Here is a 20637-nt window from a genome sequence, read left to right as displayed (position 1 = left end):
GCTGTTGCAAAAGGTAATATGTCTTTCTGTTTTATAGCCAGGTAGTGTTCCATTGTGTAAATGTACCACAGCTTTTTTTAATGTATAATATTTTATTGGGATTGCTTTATAGATTAATTTAGGAACACTTAATATTTTTATTTTTGTCATTGTTGTGCAATTACAGTTATCCCTGTTTCCCCCCATTTCTCTCCCCCACCCTACCTACCTGCACCTCCCACAGTCCATCCTCCCCCCCAATCCCCTGTTGTCTTTGTCCATGGGTCCTTTATACATGTTCCTTGATGATCTTTCCTTGTCTTTGCCCTGTTATCCCTCTCCCCTCTCCCCTCTGGTATTTCTCAGTTTGTTCTTTATTTGTATGTGTCTGGTTATATTTTGCTTGCTGTTTGTTTTATTATTAGGTTCCAGTTAGAGCTGACATCATACGGTATTTGTCATTCACTGCCTGGCTTATTTCACTTAGCATGATGCTCTCCAATTCCAGCCATGCAAAGGGTAGGGTTTCCCTCTTTCTTTCTGCTGCATAGAATTCCATTGTATGAATGTACCACAGTTTTTTGATCCATTCATTTACTGATGGGCACTTACGGTGCTTCCAGCACTTGGCTATTGTAAATTGTACTACTATGAACATGAGGGTGCATAGCTTCCTTTGAATCGGTGCTTTTTTATCCCCTTATCTACTGATGGGCAATTGGGCTGTTTCCAGATCTTGGCTATTGTAACACAGCTATGAACATAGGAATGTGTATATTCTTTCAAATTGATGTTTCAGGATTCTTAGTATATATTCCTAGAAATGGGATCACTGAGTCAAAAGGCAGTTCTATTTTTAATTTATTGAGAAAACTCCATACTATTTTCCACCATGGCTGCACCAGTCTGCATTTTAACCAACAGTGTGCCGTAGGGTCCCCTTTTCTCTACATCCTCACCAACACTTGTTTGCTAATTTATTGATGACAGCCATTATGACAGGTGTGAGGTGATATCTCATTGTGGTTTGAATTTGCATCTTTCTGATGATTAGTGATGTTGGACATTTTTCCATGTGTTTGTGGGCCATCTGTATTCCTCCTTGGAGAAGTGTCTATTTAGGTCTTTTGCCCATTTTTTAATTGGATCGTTTATCTTCCTAGTGTTGAGTTGTATATGTGCTTTATACATTTGAGTTCCCTTTTCATTTTGTTGATGCTTTCTTTTGTAACAAGAAGCTTTTTAGTTTGAAGTAGTCCCATTTTTGAATTGTTTCTTTTATTTCCATTGCCCTAGGAAACATATCCAAAAAAATAATGCTCAGAGAGATGTCTGAGATTTTACTGTCTATATTTTCTTCCAGGATTTTTATGGTTTTGTGACTTACATTTAAGTCTTTTAATATTTTGAGTTTATTCTTGTGTATGGTATAAGTTGGTTGTCTAGTTCCATTTTTTGCATTTATCTGTCCAGTTTTACCAACACCATATTTTGAAGAGACTGTCTTTAACCCATTATATGGTCTTGCCTCCTTTGTCAAATATTAATTGACCAAAAAGGCACAGGTTTATTTCTGGGCTCTCTATTCTGTTCCATTGGTCTATGTGCCTATTCTCATGACAGTATCAGGCTGTTGTGATTACATGGCCTCATAGTACAGTTTGATAACAGGTATTGTGATCCTTCCAACTTTGTTCTTTCTCAAGATTGATGAGGCTATTTGGGGTCATTTTTGGTTTGACATAAATTTTTGAAATATTTATTCTAGATCTGTGAAATATACCATTGATATTTTAATAGGAATTTCATTGTATTGACATTTAATGTCAATTCCTCCAGTCCATGAAGACAGTATATACTGCCATTTATTTGCATCTTTCTCATTTTCTTTCTTCAATGTACTACAGTGTTCAGAGTGTAAGTCTTTCACCTCCTTGGTTAAATATAGTCTTGGGTACCTTATTTTTTGTTTCAATAGTAAATGGAATTGTTTTCTTACTTTCTCTTTCTGATAGCTTATTATTGGTGTATAAAACTGCCATTGATTTCTGAACATTAATATTTTATCCTGCTATTTGCTCAATTCATTTATTAGATCTCACAGTTTTTTGGTGGAGTGTTTAGGGTTTTCTATATACAATATCATGTCACCTGCAAATAATGGCAATTTAACTGCCTTTTATTTCTCTTTCTTGTCTGATTGGTGTGTCTGGGACACCCAGTACTATGTTGAATAAGAGTGGTGAAAGGGAACATCCCTTTCTTGTTCTGGATTATAAGAGAAATGATTTTAGTTTTTGCCAATTGAGAATGATGTTGGCTATAGGTTTGTTACATATCGCCTTTATTATGTTGAGGTACGATCCCTCTATTCCCACTTTTCTGAGAGTTTTTATCATAAATCGTTGTTGAATTTTATTATATGCCTTTTCTGAATCTATTTATATGATCATGTGATTTTTATCTTTCATTTTGTTTGTGTGATGTATTGCATTTATTGATTTGCAAATATTGTACCAATCTTGCATCCCCAAGATAAATCACACTTGATCATGGTGTCTGATCTTTTTAATGTATTGCTGGATTCAGCTTGCTAATATTTTGTTGAGGATTTTAAACATCTCCATGTTTATCAGAAATATGGCTTATAATTTTTCCTTTGTAGTGTCTTTATCAGCTTTTGAAAATAGGATCATGCTGGCCTCATAAAAAAAAGCTTGGAAGTCTTTCTTCCTTTTGAATTTTATGGAATAATTTGAGGAGAATAGGTATTAGCTCTTCTTTGAATATTTGGAAAAATTCATCTGTGAAGCCATGTGGACCAGGACTTTTGTTTGCTGAGAATTTTTTTTTATTACTACTTCAATTTTATTAGTTATAATTGGTCTGTTCAGGTTTTCTGATTCCTCCTGATTCACTTTTGGACTGTTTCTAGGAATTTGTCCATTTCATGCAGGTTGTCTAATGTGTTGGCATACAGTTGTTCATAATATTTTCTTGTAATCCTTTGTGTCCTGTGATGTCAGTTGTTATTTCTCCTCTTTCATTTCTGGTTTTATTTATTTGGGCCCTCTCTCTCTTTTCTTGATGGGTCTGACTAAGTGTTCATCAATCTTATTTGTCTCATCAAAGAACCAGCTCTTGTTTTTATTGATCTTTTGTATTTTCCTTTCAGTTTCTATGCCATTTGTGTCCACTTTGATCTTTATTATTTTCTTCTTTCTACCTACTTTGGGCTTTGTTGGTTTTTCATGTCTTTTAGGTGTAGCATTAAATTATTTCTTTGAGATTTTTCTTGTTTCTTGAGATAGGCTTGTAAGGCTATGGACTTCCTTCTCAAGACTGTTTTTACACTGTCCCATGGATTTGGGGTTGTTGTATGTTCATTTTAATTTGTTTTGAAGTATTTCTTTATTTTCCCCTTGATTTCATTATTAACCCACTCATTATTTAATAACATGTTATTTAGCCTCCATAGTTTAAATATTTTTTCAGTTTTTTGTTGTTGTTGTTTTAAAGATTTATTTATTTATTTTTAGAGAGGGAAGGGAGGGAGAAAGAGAGAGAGAGAAACATCAATGTGCGGTTGCTGGGGGCTGTGGCCTGCAACCCAGGCATGTGCCCTGGCTGGGAATTGAACCTGCCATGCTTTGATTCGCAGCCCGCGCTCAATCCACTGAGCTATGCCAGCCAGGGCTTTATTTTTTCAGTTTTTTAATTATGGTTGATATCTAGTTTCATGACATTGTAGTCTGTGAAGATGCTTGATATGATTTCAATCTTCTCAAATTTCTTAAGATTTGTTTTGTCTCCAAGCATGTGGTCTATTTTTGAGAATGTTCCATGTGCACTTGAGAAGAATGTATATTTGCTGCTTTGGGACGAAATGTTCTGTAAATATAAATTAAATCCATCAATCTAGTGTGTTGTGTAAGGTCACTGTGTCCTTTTTGATTTGGATAGATCTTCCAAACTATCCATGGATAACAGTGGGGTGTAAAATCCCCTAGTGTGATGGTATTTTTATTGGTCTCTCCCTTAAAGTCTGCTAACATTGTCTTTATGTATTTAGGTGCTCTTATATTTGGTGCATATATGTTCACAAGGGTTATATTATCATGTTGGGTCAATCCCTATAATACATAAGTATTATGTGATGACCCTCTTTATCTTTTTTATGGCCTTTCTCTTTTGAGAAATCAGCTGACTGCCTTATGGGAGCCCCCTTGTAGGTAACTAACTGATTCTGTCTTCCACCTTTCAGATTCTCTTTTTTGTCTTTAACCTTTGCCATTTTAATTGTGATGTGTCTTGGTGTGAGTCTTGTGGGGTTTATCTTGATAGAGCCTCTCTGTGCTTTCTGAAATTGTGTGCCTTTTTCTTTAACCAAGTTAAAAAATTTTTCTGCTAGTTTTTCTTCAAATAGGTTCTCTATCCCTTGATCACTCTCTTCTCTTTCTGGTGCTCATATGATGCAGCTGCTGTTATGCTTTTACTTTTCCCAGAAGTTTCTTAGACTTTCCTTGTTTCTTTTCATTTTCTTTCTGATGCTGTGTTTGATTACTAATTGTTGTCTTGTTCTCTAATACACTGATGTAATTCTATGCTTCATCTAATCAGCTGTTGATTCCTTCTAGTATATTTCTTATTTCAGAAATTGTAGTCTTCATTTATGACTGGTTTTTAAAACATGATTACCGTCCTTTTTAATATTAAATATCTTTGCTTAAGTTCTGACTGACATCATCCATTCTTCCCCTAAGGTTTTTGAGCATTCTTATAATCATTCTTTTAAATTGTGCTTCTGATACTTTGGTTGCTTTCATTTCATCCATTTCATTTAATTCTTTTTCTGGGGAGTTTCTTGTTCTTCTGTTTTGGACACTTTTCTTTGTTCTCTGTATATTAGGTAGATATGCTATGACACTCAAACTTGTTATGATGGATTTATGATGAAGGTTTGGGCGGGGCTCAGGGGCACAATCTTCCAGGTCATCTGAGGTTCATGTTCCAGGAATGTTTCTTGTAGGTTATGTGTACCATTTTGTTGTAGTTGAGTATTGAATGCTGTTTTCTCTTTTGTGTGCAGGGTGGTGCCAGCCTGCCAGCCTCCAGAAGAGAAGCAAGCTGCTTAACCCTTATAGTCTCCCAGCCTGAAGGGCTAAACTTTGATTACCGTGTATGAGACACTGTGCTGTGGCTGCCCCTGAGGCAGGGTTGTTCCCAGCAGGGTCTGGTGCCTGCTGGAATCTTCCTGTGGGTATGTGGCTTGTGTGGTTAGTAAGGTACAGCTTTAACCAGGTGTGAAGTCAACCATTGGTTGTGTTGATTCTAAGACTACTTGGGTGTGGTTCAAGTACATGTTACTATCAAACATTTTGTGTAATTGGCCTTGAGCTACCTGAGTGTAGCTACCATGCTGTTCACTATTTGTGTTTGCTTTTATTGTGTGTGTGGGTGTGTGCGCATGTGTGTTATGGTCTAGGTGTGTGCCAGGATCAGCTTCCTGGAGTTCTGAGCCAGGGGGAGATCAATAAAGTCCAAGGCTCCCTGAGGTCAGTGTTTTTCTGTCACCTACTCCTCTCCCTTCGCTTGCCTATACTTCCTCTAGAGTCTTATAAAGAAAGCCTGTAGAGAGAGCCCAAGCTGGCTCTGCCCCACTGACCTTTCCACAAGGCTCAAGCTTGGAAGAAAGGGGAGACCATGTTGGGAGGAGGATGGTGCTAGTAGGTCCCCTACTTGAGGGCAGAGTGGTCAGGCACTCAGTGTGGAGAATGTGGCCCCTATTCCTGACTCACACCACTCAGGCTCTGCCAGCATCTCCAACTCTAGCTCCCTGAAAAGATGCACAGCAAAGGTTCAGGTTGGGTACAGCCAGCTGCCTCTACTGCAAAAGAAAACTTGGGAAGACAGGATGGTATAACTGGGACTTGGGCAAACTCATCAAGTGGTGCTAGCCTGCATGTCTCCTTCTGGTTCTGCAGCCTTGCCATCAGAGACCCTGATGAAGTCACACTCCAAAGTTCCTATCTCCAAACTGCGCTCCCTTCTCACTTCCCACCATGGAACTGAGCTTAGCAGGACTTGGAAAAATAGATCAAGGTCCTCTGCTGGGGGAGATGCCAGCCTGCCAGACCACCAGCCTTCCAGCCCACCAGCCCACAAAAGAGGAGCAAGCTGCTTGCCTTGCCCTATCTCCACAGTGCACTGCCAGAGACCTTGACAGGAGACTCTGTAGGGATGATGCCAAAGGTCCATCTCAGAACTGCATCCCTTTCCCCCCTACAGAACTGAGCTCAGCAGGAGGGGCCAGCAGGATCTGAGAATGCAAATCAAGGCAGCCCTCTGTTGGGTGTGGTGCAGGCCCAGGGGAGGGGAGCAAGCTTCAGGCCTTCTCTGAGCAACAGAGAAGCATGCTTCCAGAGATCCTGCACAGGAGTCTTCTGTTGAGGGTAGCACATGCCTAACCTATGGGAGAGGGAAAGATTGGCCCTTGTTCCAAAGCCACTCTTATCAAGGACCATTTGAGAATGTGCCTGTAGTTTTTCCAGAAACAGTGCACCAAAAGGTCCCAATTGAGTGCATCTAACAGTCCTTTCTTCTGGACTCAAACTTGGCAAGCACACAGACCTTGCTAAGTTTCCCCATTTACTACATTCAACTTGCACCCCCTTTCTCCTGTTGTATTTCTCCACACTGTCCACTATTCATCAAATCTGGCATATAAACCATTCCTTGGGCTCTTAATTTCCTCAATAAGCTTCCTTGTTGGAGTCCACCTTGCCTGGTCTCAGGAAGCTGTAACCCCCACAACTTAGGCTGAGTGAGAGACCTCCGAACCAGGAGCCACTAAGGAGACAAAACTTATTTCCCTGCCATGAACGCTGCCTATTCTGTGCCTGACCTCCTGTGCTTGATCAGTTAGCCAATGACAGGTAAGAGTTCCCATGGGGCGGGGGGTGGGGGGATAATCTAAGACAGGCATGATCATGAGGAGGCCTCAGGGAAGAGACTCAGGGCTGTGGAAATGAAGGGGTGATCAACATCGACCCCTGCCCCCTCGGCTTTGTCAAAGCCTGAGTCCTTGTTCTTAGTTGTGAGATATCCAAGTCTCCTGGCTGCCTTTGTCTCCTCTGCCTGACTCAGGCCTGTGGAAATAACAGGGGCGGTGCAGTCCAGACCAGAGTCGGTGGACCCCCAGGGTAATCAGGCCTGTGACATAGAATATTCAAGATCCTGTGAGATCTGCTTGCTGGAGGATGCTATTAAATTAGAATATGAAGGCATGGGCAGGAAACAAGACTAGCCTTTTAGGTCCTGTAGTCCTTTTAAGTGATAAAACACAAATTTCCAGCCCAGAATCCCAGCGGGAGTTCTGTCAAACCCTTTGAAAACTACCTACTTGTTTGATCTTCCCTGCCAGACTGGAATCCACAAACTGTGTCTGTATTCTTAATAAAAGCCTGCTTGGGTGGGAAAATGGGGCATTCTCCACTAGAGAGAGTGGCCGTTTCATCCCTATTTCTCCACAGGACCTGGTTGTCCCTGTGTATGTTTTTCTTGTGTTTCTACAAGCCATCTGCAGAGTTCCGCGGTCACTGCAGGCCAGTGGCCGCATCACTTCCTGTGTCCTATAAAACTTCTGTTAAGTCAATTTGTATGCTTTTCTCCTGTTGATCTTTCTCAGTTTAATTTTCAGACCCAAAAGGCACTCTAAAAGGGTCCAGGAACTTTTCCCTCCCTTGCACTCTGGTCTGTGCTATGCAAGGAATGGGAAAAAATCATACTCTTTAGTTCCAAAGGGTGTCTGACATGAATTTTAAAATTATTTTGCTCCTTAAAAATTTATGTAGTGATAGAAACAGCAGGAATTGGGAGTTGGACAGAACTTGGAGTGAATCTCTTGTTCAATTCTAACTGAACAAATAATTAAACTTCCAAGCCTCATGAATGACACGAGTAAAAAAGGATAATAAAAATCAAAATCACCTGAACAAAGGAATTGGGTACCAACAAGTAAATAAAGGCCCAGAGAAGAACTGCAGGATATCCTTGGGCAAGGATTTAAAAAATAAAGAACAGAGCTTCTGGTCAAGATGGAAGCATAGATAAATTTGCTTCACCTCCTCACACAACTACAGAAAACATTACAAAAACTACACTACAAAACAATTATCACCCAGAACTGTCAGAAAATTGAGATGCATGGAAGTTTGACAACCAAGGACTTAAAGAAGCCACATTCATCCATACAGATGCAGGGGGAGAGATGTGGAGACAGGCAGAGAGGCACAGAGGGGAAAGAGATGTGGAGGCTGTGGTGGGGTATAGAGAGGTGGCAGAACAGGTGGTCCCACATTCATCTGTAGTAGATAAAAATTGGGAGGGATACCTCAGGAGTGAGGGATCCCAGCCCCAAACCAGACCACACAGCCTAGGGTTCCAGTACCAGGCAGATAAATCCCCACAACTTCTGGTTGTAAAAACCAGTGGGAGTTGAGGAAGCATAAGAAACTGCCATATTCTCAGCAGATTCCTCTTAAAGGGCCCACATGGACTTAGGGCTTACACAGTCCCACCCCCTCTGGGATTCAGCACCACAGCTACAGCTGGAAGGGCACAAGTGGTATACAAGGAAAAGCGAAGTGACTGGAAACAGGGCAAGTGCCAAGAAAGAGATTCATCCTGGGCAAAACTCCAGAAGCCAGGCAAGGGCATTGTCCCCTCTCTGAGCCCTCCACCACACAAAGCCACTAAGCAGTATCAAGGGTTTTCCACCCTGGCAATTACCTAGGGCTCTGCCCCATACAATTTACAAGTACACTCTTCTACAATAGGCCTGGGACTCAAAGTGATTCTACTTAATACAAGAAACAAACACAGGGAGGTTTCCAAAATAAGAAGACAAAGAAATATGGCCCAAATGGAAAAAAAAAAAACAAAACAGAACGAATTCTAGAAAAATAACTAGATGAAATGGAGATAACCAACCTATCAGATGCAGAGTTCAAATCAGGATGCTCAAAGAACTCATTGAGTATGGCAACAGCATAAAAAAGATCCAGGCAGCAATGAAATTACATTAAATGAAATAAAGAAAAATCCACATGCAAGCAACAGTGAAGGGAAGGAAACCAGGACTCAAATCAACGATTTGGAACATAAGGAAGAAAAATCATTCAATCAGAACACAAAAAGAAAAATTAATTTAAAAAAACAAGGATAGACTAAGGAGCCTCTGGGACCTCTTCAAATGTACCAACATCCGAATCATAGGGGTGCCAAAATGAGAAGAGGAAGAGCAATAAATTGAAAATTTATTTGAAACAACAATGAGAGAAAACTTCCCTAATTTGGTAAAGGAAATAGACATATAATTCCTGGAAGCACAGAGAGTCCCAAACAAGTTGGACCCAAAGAGGACCACACCAAGACACATCATAATTAAAGTGCCAAAGGTTAAAGATAAAGAGAGAATCTTAAAAGCAGCAAGAGAAAAGAAGGTGGTTATCTACAGGGGAGTTCCCATAAGACTATCAGCTGATTTCTCAAAGAAACTTTGCAGGCTAGAAGGGACTGGCAAGAAGCATTCAAAGTGATGAAAATCAAGGACATATAACCTATATTGCCCTATTCATCAAAACTATCTTATAGGATGGAAGGGCAGATAAAGTGCTTCCCAGACATGGTTAAACTAAAGGAATTCATCATCACCAAGCCATTATTACATGAAATGGTAAAAGGGCTTATCTAAGAAAAAGAAGATCAAAACTATGAACATTAAAGTGACAACAAACTCACAACTATCAACAAATGAATCTAAAAAACAAACTAAGCAAACAAGCAGAACAGGAACTGAATCGTTGACATGGAGATCACATGGAGGGTTATTCGCTGGGAGGGGGATAGAGAAGAATGGGGGAAAAAGAGCAGGGATCACAAAACATAAATTGGTATGTACAAAATAGACAAGGGGATATTAAGAACAGTATAGGACATGTAGAAGCCAAAGAACTTGTATGCATAACCCAAAGACATGTACTAAGAAGGGAGTTCCTAGAGGCAATGGGGATCCCAGGCAGAAGGGGACAAAGAAGGAAAAAAAGGAACAACTCTAGCAGGATAATCAATAAAATATATTTTAAAAAATAAAAAATAAATTAAAAAATCATGACCTCCAACAAATGCAGATATTAGATGAATAGGAGCATCTGCCTAATAGCAGGAACTTAATGAACATTAGGGCCTTCTCACTAATAACATATATGTACCCGAGAGGTAATAATGTTCTAAGACTTAAATGACCCACTTACCACTTTACAGGTTAACTTCTTGATTTATTCAGAATCTTACACTAGACTTTGGGGAAAATGTCAAAATTTGGAAACAAATGATAGAAAAGAAATATATGTTTCCATGAAAGACTTTGGATGTGAATTTGGGAAATAGAAAACACCCTACTTGCTGAATTTCCACACTTGATGGCTCTCTGCTAAGAAAAGTAAACAAATTGTGGTCATTTTGACTAAAATACAAAGAGTTATTATCATATTTTTCAGACTATAAGACGCACCCCCCCCACCCCCACCCCCAATTTGTGAGGAATAATGGTTGTTAATGCTGCTGTTGAGTTCTGTTTACATTTACATTGGTGAAATATTGTGTTATTTGTTATTAAATATTTTACCACATTTTTTGCTTCAAAAGTTTCCCCCCTATTTTCCTCCTTTAAAATCTAGGTGCATCTTATGGTCCAAAAAATATGGTAAAAAAATTTTTAAAATAACAAAAGCAAAAGTCAGATTACAAACAGTGTTTCTCTTCTTGGCACTTTGGTAGAAACTGTGGAAACTTATCTTTATAACTGCTTATCTCATGTTGTTCTTTGAACCTGTTTCATAGTGCGGCTAGAGGGATTTTTGAATGATGTGTGTTGTGCAGCTGCACATTAAAATACGTAATGTTGGGACAGAAACAGATTATGGAAGTCCAGAAAAAGACACACACATTGGGAAGCACAGGTCAAGACCAGATCTGACTGAAGAGTCCCAAATGGCACTGTTGGCCCCTGAAGGAGATGACGGCTGGGCTGCAGATGCCCTCTCTCCTATTTGCTGTTACTTCTTTTGTACTTCTCTGTCACCTAGCAGCAGCCTCCTTAGTGCCCCCTTCACCTCTCTGTTTCTGAGGGTGTAGATCAGGGGGTTCAAAAGTGGCGTGACAATATTGTAGAGGAGGGTGAGGAATTTTCCCTGGTTCTGAGAAGAGTTGTTTCCCGGCTGCATGTACATGTAGATGATGTTCCCATAGAACAGAGAGACCACTGTGAGATGAGAGCCACACGTGTTGAAGGCCTTTTGCCTCCCTGATGCTGACTGAATATGTAACACAGCCCTTATGATGTAGCCATAGGAGATGAGGATAAACACCAGGGGTGACAGCACAATACCCACTGCCAGGACAAAGACAGTGCCCTCGATGGCAGTTGTATTGACACAGGCCATCCGGATCAGGGCAGGCATCTCACATAAGAAGTGGTCCACACTGCGGCGCCCGCAGCGTGGTAAATTCAGGGTAACTGGGGACATAGCCAGGGAGTTGGCCACCCCACCACCCCAGGCCACCAACACTAATCCCATGCAAAGGCGAGGATTCATGATCACCAGGTAGTGCAGGGGGTTGCAGACTGCAACAAACCGGTCATAGGCCATGACAGCCAGGAGCAGGCACTCCACGCCACCCAGACCCAGAAACAGAAAGAGCTGGATGGCACAGCCTGTGTAGCTGATGGTTTTGTCATGTCCACTCAGGTTATAGAGCAGCTGAGGGATTGAACTGCTGGTGAAGCTGAGGTCCAGGAAGGAAAGGTGGGTGAGGAAGAAGTACATAGGGCTCTGGAGCTGGTGGTCCAGCCGGGACACCAGGATGATGGTGGTATTTCCCACAATGGTCAGGAGATATGCAGTCAAGATGACCACAAAGAGGATCCTCTCCAGATGGGGGTGGTCAGAAAATCCTAAAAGGATGAAATTTCCTTGAGTGCTATCGTTGGTTCCGTCCATATCTACTGCACCTGAAAAGGAATATTTATACCAATAATGGTAACATGTTGGGAACCACCCTGTCTGGTTTCAGAAGCTGTAACCCCCATGGCTCAGCCTGAGAAAAAGACCTTGGGATCATAAGCCACTAAAGAGAAAAAGCTTATTTTTCCAGCAGGGGTGCTGCCTCTGTCCCCTTCACTTCACCCTGCTTGGCCCCAGATGGATGACTGGTTAGCCAATGACAGGTAAGATTCCAGGAAAAGACACACACATTGGGAAGCACAGGTCAAGACCAGATCTGACTGAAGAGTCCCAAATGTCACCATTGGCCCCTGAAGGAAAAGACAGGCATGGTAATGATGGGGCCCTCAGGGAAGAACTTGGGGGGCTACAGAAAAAGGGGGTTATGCACACTCACCCCTCGGCTTTGACATAGCCTGAGTCCTCATTCTGCCTGTGAAAAGTCTCCTAATCTCTTGGCTGCCTTACTTCCCCTGACTGACTTAAGCCTGAAACAATGCCAGAGGGTGGTACAGCCCTGGGCAGGAACAGACAGTTCCCCAGGGCAATCAGGCCTAAGAAAGAATGCATAAAATCCTGTGAAACTTGCTTTGCTAAAAATGCCCTCAATTTTCTAATAAGGGTCCAAGCATAAAATGAGTTCATTTCCCAAAGTTGTATGGCCCTTTAGCTATCTGACCCTGACTCAGAATTAGCCCTCATAGTTCTTTGAATGTTATGTATTATTTGATCATTACTGCCTGACAATGATTAATGAGCTGTACTGTATTCCTGTGCAAGTGGAACCCAATAAAAGCCCATTGAGGAACAGGCTCAAGGCCCTTCTCCTTGGAGAGGTTGGCCACCTTTCCTCCCCAAGCAGATCATGTCTTGGTAGACTTACCTTTATCCACACAACAGCAGGCGGGCAGGCAGGGGGGCAGGGGGGCCTCTGCTGGACAAAGCTCCCCCACAGTAACAGACAATATAAGGCAGTATTACTATGAACCAAGTGTTCCTCCATGCTTTTTACATTTATTTAACCCCAACAATAGTGATATGGAGTTGACAGTCTTATCATCCCAGACTTACAGAAAAGAAAATTGAGGCAGATGTGTGTTAAGTGAATAATCATATTCTAGAAAAGGCAGAGCTGATTTTGAACCAAGGAAATAGGGCATGAAGTCTTCATTCTTCACTGCTGGTAATGCTTCTAATTCCAATGACAAAAAGATAAATCTTGGCATGGCCCAGACATTGGTTTTTCATGAAACACAAGTTCCCGAGCTCCTGCTAAAACTTTGAAGGCCCAAAATGGAATCCTGGAATAATAAATTAATAGTATTTAGGAAATATATATTATATGCAGAATACCTTATTTGTTCTTTAACTTAAAGACACAACTCACTCATTTGACCATTAGTCTTGAGGTAAGTTTCAAGTACCCAAATAAATTACAATATAAGAAACAATTGAATATTACTAAAGCAACACACACATAAAATCAATCTCTCTCTCATCTGGTTTTTAAGAAATAATGTATATATATATATATTTCTTCCAAAGTACTATATGCTGCTTTGTAAGAGGTGATGCAACTTTAATGCAATAATTTATGTACACATGCTAAAACCTCTATCAGATTGCATTGCTGAGAGTTCATCACCTTCAAGCAAAGTATGTTTGAGGACAAAAGTCCAAGCCTTACAGACAATATAGAGGAATCAATAGAAAACATCTCCCACCATGCTGTCAGTTACCATCCCTTAGCCAACAAGATACATTAAGAGACCTCAGAAAGTTCCCAACCTTTTCAGTTTTCTCATCTAAAATGGTACTCACCAAACTACCTTATTTATTTTGTGGATGTTTTGATATTTAAATTTAAAAGTTGGTAAATATGAAAGTATACTACATAAAGCTTATGTGTCATATGCACAGGGGAATGGGAAATTAGGCCCATGTGACTAGGCAGAGAAATTCTGGGAAAAAAAAAGTCTAATGAGGAGAAACTATCCTTAACATATATTCAAACATACTTTGAAAATATAATAAACCATGATAATCAGAAATGCATTTGGAGTCAGGGAGTGTGAATCACTCATTCACTACTTTCACCAAAATAAATAACAAATCAAATATTTTAACATTAAGTATTACTATTATAAGAAGGCACAAAGGTTGTACCCTCCTTCTTTCCCTGATCATCTTGGATTTAGACAGGCCTCACTAGACAAATCGCAATTCTCAAAAGCAATCAAACAAAGTACAAATAAATTTGCATACTTTAATAAATCTATGCTATGAGAAACACCACTAAAAAGTATAAAGTATAATGAAAATACTAGAGAAATTCAACATGACAATTGTAAGACTACCTTGTTTAATAACATTTTCAAACAATTGGCAAGAAAATATGGAACAAAATGAAAATATTATCACTTGAAGAAGTAGTTCACTGGAAAAATGATATAAAAACATGACTTAAAAACATGAGAATTTTTCTCACTGATAATTAAAGATATAAGATTAAAATATAAATGTTAAGATAGATTTACCTTTTTTAAATAGATAAGTGCCGGGAAATACACCAATTCTCTTGAACTCTATAATGTAGAAGAATCTTAAGAAAAGATTATTAATTGAAATGGATAGTTCAGGACAATATATATATTTAAAGTTGTAGAAATGATTAATAGTGGATTTTCTCATGTACTGATACACCAAGGATTTGGAGAAAGCAGCCCAGGAGTTCCAGCCACAATGGAGACATAGGTAGAAATGCTTCATTTCCTCACACAACCAAAAGAAGAACAACAAATTTAAAAACAAAAAACAACCAGAACCTCCAGATATTCAAACTTCATGGAAGTCCAACAACCAAGGAGTTAAAGAAACATTCACCCAGCCTGGTAGGAGGGGCAGAGATGGGCAGCTGAGGTGGAGATGACTCACAGTCAAGGAGGTGGCTCGTTGGCCAGTTGGTCTCACATTCATGGGCCGATAAGCTGGGAAGAACCATTGGGAAGTGAGACAGACCATGGAACCCAGGGTTTCAGCCTGGAAAACTAAAGACTCAAAACCTCTGGATATAAAAACCTGCAGGAGTTTTGGCAGTGGGAGAAACTCTCAGATTCACAGGAGAGTCCATGGGAGGCCCACAGGGTGCTAGAACATACACAAATCCACCCATCTGTAAGTCAGCATCTGAAAAGCCACAATCCACTTGTGGGAAGTGAGGGAAGTGACAGACAGTAGGGCTAGAGCAGAGTCAGCAAATGGCATTGTCCCTGTCTGACCCCTCTCCTACAGACAGCACTACAACAGCAGCAAGGAGGGTTGCCCCGCCCTGGTGAATTCCTAAAGTTCTGCCCCTTACAACATAACAGGTGTGCCAAGACAAAGAAATATGGCCCAAATGAAAGAACAAATCAAAACTCCAGAAAAAGAACTAAGTGACAAGAAGATAGACAACCTATCTGATGCAGAGTTCAAAACACCGGAAATCAGGATGTTCACAGCGATGATTGAGTTCCGTTGCAAAATGAAGAAAGAAATGAAGGCTAAACAAAGTGAAATAAAGGAAAATATACAGTGAACCAAAAGTGAAGGGAAGGAAGGTGGGACTCAAACCAAGGATTTGAAACAAAATAAACATCCCACTGAAACAGAATGAAGAAACAAGAATTCAAAAAAAATGAGGAGAGGCTGAGAAAGCTCTGGGACAACTTTAAATGTTCCAACATCTGAATCATAGGGGTGCCAGAAGGAGAAGAGGAAAGGCAAGAAATTAAAAACTTATTTGAACAAATAATGAAGGAAAACTTCCCCAATCTGGCAAAGGAAATAGACTCCCAGGAAGTCCAGGAAGTTCAGAGAGTCCCAAACAAATTGGACCTGAGCAGGGACTCACCAAGACACATCATAATTAAGTTACCCAGGATTAAAGATATGGAGAAAATTTTAAAAGCAGCAAGAGAAAAGGAAACAGTTACCTATAAAAGAGTTCTCGTAAGACTATCAGCTGATTTCTCAAAAGAAACCTTACAGACAAGAAGAGACTGAAAAGAAGTATTTGAAGTCAAGAACCTATATCCAAGATTATTCTATCCAGCAAAGCTATCATTTAGAATGGAAGGGCAGATAAAGTGCTTCCCAGATAAGGTCAAGTTAAAGGAGTTCATCATCACCAAGCCGTTATTATATGAAATGTTAAAGGGACTTACCGAAGAAATACAAGATGATCAAAGATATGAACAGTAAAATGACAACAAACTCACAACTATCAACAACTGAACCTAAAAAACAAAAACTAGGCAAACAACTAGAACAAGAATAGAATCACAGAAATGGAGATCACATGAAGGATTATCAGTGGCAAGGGGGAGAATGGTGGGGGGAAAGGTACAGGGAATAAGAAGCATAATAGGTAGGCACAAAATAGACAGGGAGATGTTAAGAATAATATAGGAAATGGAGAAGTCAAAGAACTTATATATACAACCAATGGACATGAACTAAATGGTAGGGAGGAATGCTGGAGGGTGGTGGGGTGCAAAGAGGAGGGGGATAAGGAAAAACAGAAATGATTAATAAATAATGCCAACTTTATAAACTAAAAACAACTACTAAATGGAAATAAGCATACGTATGTGATTTTTGCCAAAAGTCATGTTAAATTCAAACAAATGGAAAATAAAATATAAAGTATAGGGAGATAATATGTAGTGTCATCCCACTTTTTGGTCACAAACTCTCTAGATATGTATATTTATATTAAAATAATTACAATACCTAAATATATACACTGAATTGTTAAAGACATTTGCAGAGAGTGAGATGGAGTTTGAGAATTTCATTTTATATAATTCCTACTTTATTAAATAGTAATAATTATGAATTATTATGAAATATAAAAATAATATGTAAGCCCTAGCTGGTGTAGCTTAGTGGATTGAGCCCTGGCCTGCAAACCAGAGGGTCACCGGTTTGATTCCCAGTCAGAGTTCATGCTCAGGTTGTGGGCCAGGTCCCCAGTAGGGAGCACAGAAGAGGCAACCATACACTGATGTTTCTCTCCCTCTCCTTCTCCTTCCCTTCCCCTCTCTATAAAAATAAAATAAATAAAATATTTTTTTAAAGTATTTTGTTAGACTATAATAAAATAGGAAGTTTTCTTGAGAGTTATTTTCTGTTTTGTTTCTAAACCTGTTAATATATCATTTTAACTTTGTTATTGTTTCTTTACAGATCAGCCTTAATGAATCAATTAAAAAAATAAACTGAAAAGGAAGAAAATTAGGAAGAAAGACTGAAACAAATTTTCAATCATCATAATAACATCATTGTTTTACAACAAACTGCTGCACAGTTTCATGATCCAAAAATTGTGAAGTCTGTGAAATTAAAGAAAAGCAGACTGTGGAGCTGAATATGAGTGGAATGCAGTGACGGTGTGAGTTTGATTTTCAGGATAAAACCTGCCTTCCAATCTCCAGAATTGTTTTCTGCACTTTAATACGGAGTCAGAGTGACTTCTTCAGGCAGAGATTCAGGCAAATGAAAGGAATGTTCATCCTAACAGCTCACATGTTGCCTGCTCTGAGTCTAGAGCAGCCTTGCGCACGGGGCCCCACCCGGCCTTGCTCAGCCCGGGAGCAGAGGGGCAAGCCGGCCCAGCCCTGCGCTCATTCCCCTCTGCGCAGAGAGACACGGCCTCTCACACGCTGTATCTCAGGCCTTCAATTTCTGAGCGGTTCTGGGAAGGGGCAGATATTTTATCCCCTTCAATTCGGTTTTCGGTTTTACTTTTTCTGTGCAGGGTCCCTCTCAGCTCACTGGGCCAGGGTTAAGAGCCTGCCCGCCTCCCCACCTGCCCACTGCAGTTACCACCCAACTGGGAACTTGCAACAATCGCACTGAGCGTCTGCGCACCTCGCCTGACTGCGCCCCTGTGCCATGGGGCTCGTCACTACTCTCCTAGTGCGGGGAGAGTTGGGGAAATATTCATCATTTATATATGGACACATTGTAGAAGATTAAAGAATGAACAATTAATTGTTAATGTGGCAGTTAAGTCCTCCCTACCACAAGGAAGCATTTACTGTTCTCGGGTTAACGCGAGGAAAACCCGAGACAGCATCCAGCTCTGAGCTTGGGCACCCCAAGCTCTCACGTCCACGAAGGTGACTCATAGAAGGGCAGGAAATGAATCTAGTGGCAGGACTCGGGGTTCTTCCTCACTTTGGGTGGAACTGCAGACGGCAGAGCGGCTCACCTGCACCAGGGGGACTGTTGCTTTGTGGAAGTTTGTTTCACTCCATTACGCGGGAGTATGTGCTCATGATGCAGCAAAGGTAAGATGACTTCTCCCTGTAAGTGCGGGACAAACAGTGTGAACACTATTTGCCCCCAGATGCACCGTCCCACTTCAGAAGTGCCCACACTCAATTCACTGCTAAAATAGCTGTACTATTTTCAGTACCTGGAGAGAGGGTAAGATTAAAGACTTTCGTTTATGTCCAAAGGTTTTTTTTTTTTAATCTTGAAGATGAAATGGTTTAAACTCGTAAAATACGTGGCTACAATGACAAATGGCAGGAAGTGAAATCCATATTTTTCAGAGTGAGGGCAGGGCTGCATCTTCCCAGCTGAGTGACAGTTCCCCATCACCCCCATGAGGTTGCTAATACCTTTTTTGATGTTTTTTTTTTTTTCAAAATGAAATTCAAATCTTATATCTCATTTTCTCATGTTCACCCAAGAAAACTCGATGTTTCTTATCCCAACATAAAACCTCAGATACCTCATGTGAAATATTTTTGCCAATATATCTCCTAGGGCAAGGGAAACAAACAACTGGGATTACATCAAACTAAAAACCTTCTGCACAGCAAAATCAATAAAATTAAAAGGTAACCCACTGAATGGGAGAATATATTTGTCAATGATACATCTAATAAAGGGTTAATTTCATATATATATGAAGTTATGAATGTGACATATAAATATATCAACACAAGGAAGACAAACAACACAATTAAGAAATGGGTAAAGGACGCTTCAAGGAGGAGGTGCAGATGTCCTATAGACATTTAAAAAAATGCTCATCATCATTAATAATCAGAGAGATGAAAATTAAACCACAATGAGATATCAACTCACATTTGCCAGAATGGCTACTACCAGCAAAAAATCAACAAACAGCCCTGGCTGGTGTAGCTCAGTGGATTAAGCGGGAGTTGCTGGTTTGATTCCTAGTCAGGGCACAAACCTGTGTTTCGGGCCAGGTTCCCAGTGGGAGCCATGTGAGAGGCAACCACACATTGATGTTTCTCTTCCTCTCTTTCTCTCTCCCTTCCCCTCTCTCTAAAAATAAATAAATAAAACCTTTAAAAAGTAAATAAAATAATTCAACAAACAACAAGTACTGGCAAAGATGTGGAGAAAAGGTAACCCTACTGCACTGTTGGTGGGAATGCAGATTGGTATAGCCACTGTGGAAAGCAGTATGGAGTTTTCTCAAAAAATTTAAAATGGAACTGCCATTGACCCAGCAATCCCACTTCTGGGAATATATCCTAAAAATCCTGAAACACCAATAAGAAAGAATATATGCACCTCTATGTTCATTGTAGCATTATTTACAATAGCCAAGTTCAGGAAACAGTCCAATTGCCTATCAGTAGATTAGTGGATTTAAAAGCCATGGTACATTTACACAGTGGAATACTACACAGCTATAAAAAAAGAAGGAACACTTACCCTTCTCGACAGCATGAGTGGAACTGGAGAACATTATGCTAAGTGAAATAAGCCACTCAGAGAAAAATACCATACAGGCTCGCTCATATGCAGAATGTAATGAACAAAATAAAACCAGAGACATGGATACATGGAACAGACTGGCAGATATCAGAGGGAAAGGGTATGGGGGGTTGCCAAAGGAGATTAGCCAAAGAATATATATGCATATACACATAGCCCATGAACACAGATAATGTGGTGAAGGCCAGGGCTGGGTAAAGGGCAGGGGGAGTGGAGAAAAATGGGGGACATCTGTAACAGTGTCAACAATAAAAAATAATTTTTATTTTTTCTTTCTGTCTTTTCAGCAGTTTTATATCTCATCCTTTAAAAATCATTTTATACTGGTAAATTTGTTTTGTTATAATTTAATAACATACTTTGTAATATATGTTTATGTATAGATTTGTGTCTTGGTGTATCTATAATAATCCATAAACTTTCCAAAAGCAAATAATATGTTCCTCATTTCCTATTTTTCTGTTCTTTTGAGACATTCCATATGGCTTTTTAACAAACCAATACAGAAATACAAACTTATTGAGCTCCTAAATCCAGAAATCCACTCGCAATTTTTACTTGTGTGCTAACAGGTACCGTTAAAAGTTGGAATTCAGAAGGTTCAGGTCTAGCTGGAGGACCTTCATATGTGCAATTTCTTCTCCCCTCTTGTGTTAGGAAGGTGCTCTACCAGCTGTGACAGCACACATGGAGAAAATGCAGGCACCTCTCTTGGTCATGGCCCATGCCTCTATAAATGCAATGGATCACAGTATTTGTGCAGGTGTAAGGCAATGACCACCAGTGA

General features: G+C 40.1%; 1 protein-coding gene across 1 annotated transcript; it reads right to left on the bottom strand.

Moving 5' to 3' along the window:
* Nucleotides 1-10741: 10741 nt before the first annotated feature.
* On the bottom strand, nt 10742-18899 carry LOC114515409 (olfactory receptor 2W3-like). The gene is made up of 2 exons (XM_028534703.2): nt 18301-18899; nt 10742-12052 (listed from the first exon to the last, which is right to left on the bottom strand). The coding sequence occupies exon 2, from the start codon at nt 12039-12041 to the stop codon at nt 11097-11099; it is 945 nt and encodes a 314-aa protein (XP_028390504.1). The 5' UTR covers nt 12042-12052; nt 18301-18899; the 3' UTR covers nt 10742-11096.
* Between the last annotated feature and the right edge of the window lie 1738 nt (nt 18900-20637).

The sequence above is a fragment of the Phyllostomus discolor genome, chromosome 8, assembly GCF_004126475.2.
Source record: "Phyllostomus discolor isolate MPI-MPIP mPhyDis1 chromosome 8, mPhyDis1.pri.v3, whole genome shotgun sequence".
Classification (NCBI taxonomy): domain Eukaryota; kingdom Metazoa; phylum Chordata; class Mammalia; order Chiroptera; family Phyllostomidae; genus Phyllostomus; species Phyllostomus discolor.
The sequence above is the reverse complement of the archived record's forward strand: the minus strand, read 5'-3'. Positions and strand labels throughout refer to the sequence as shown.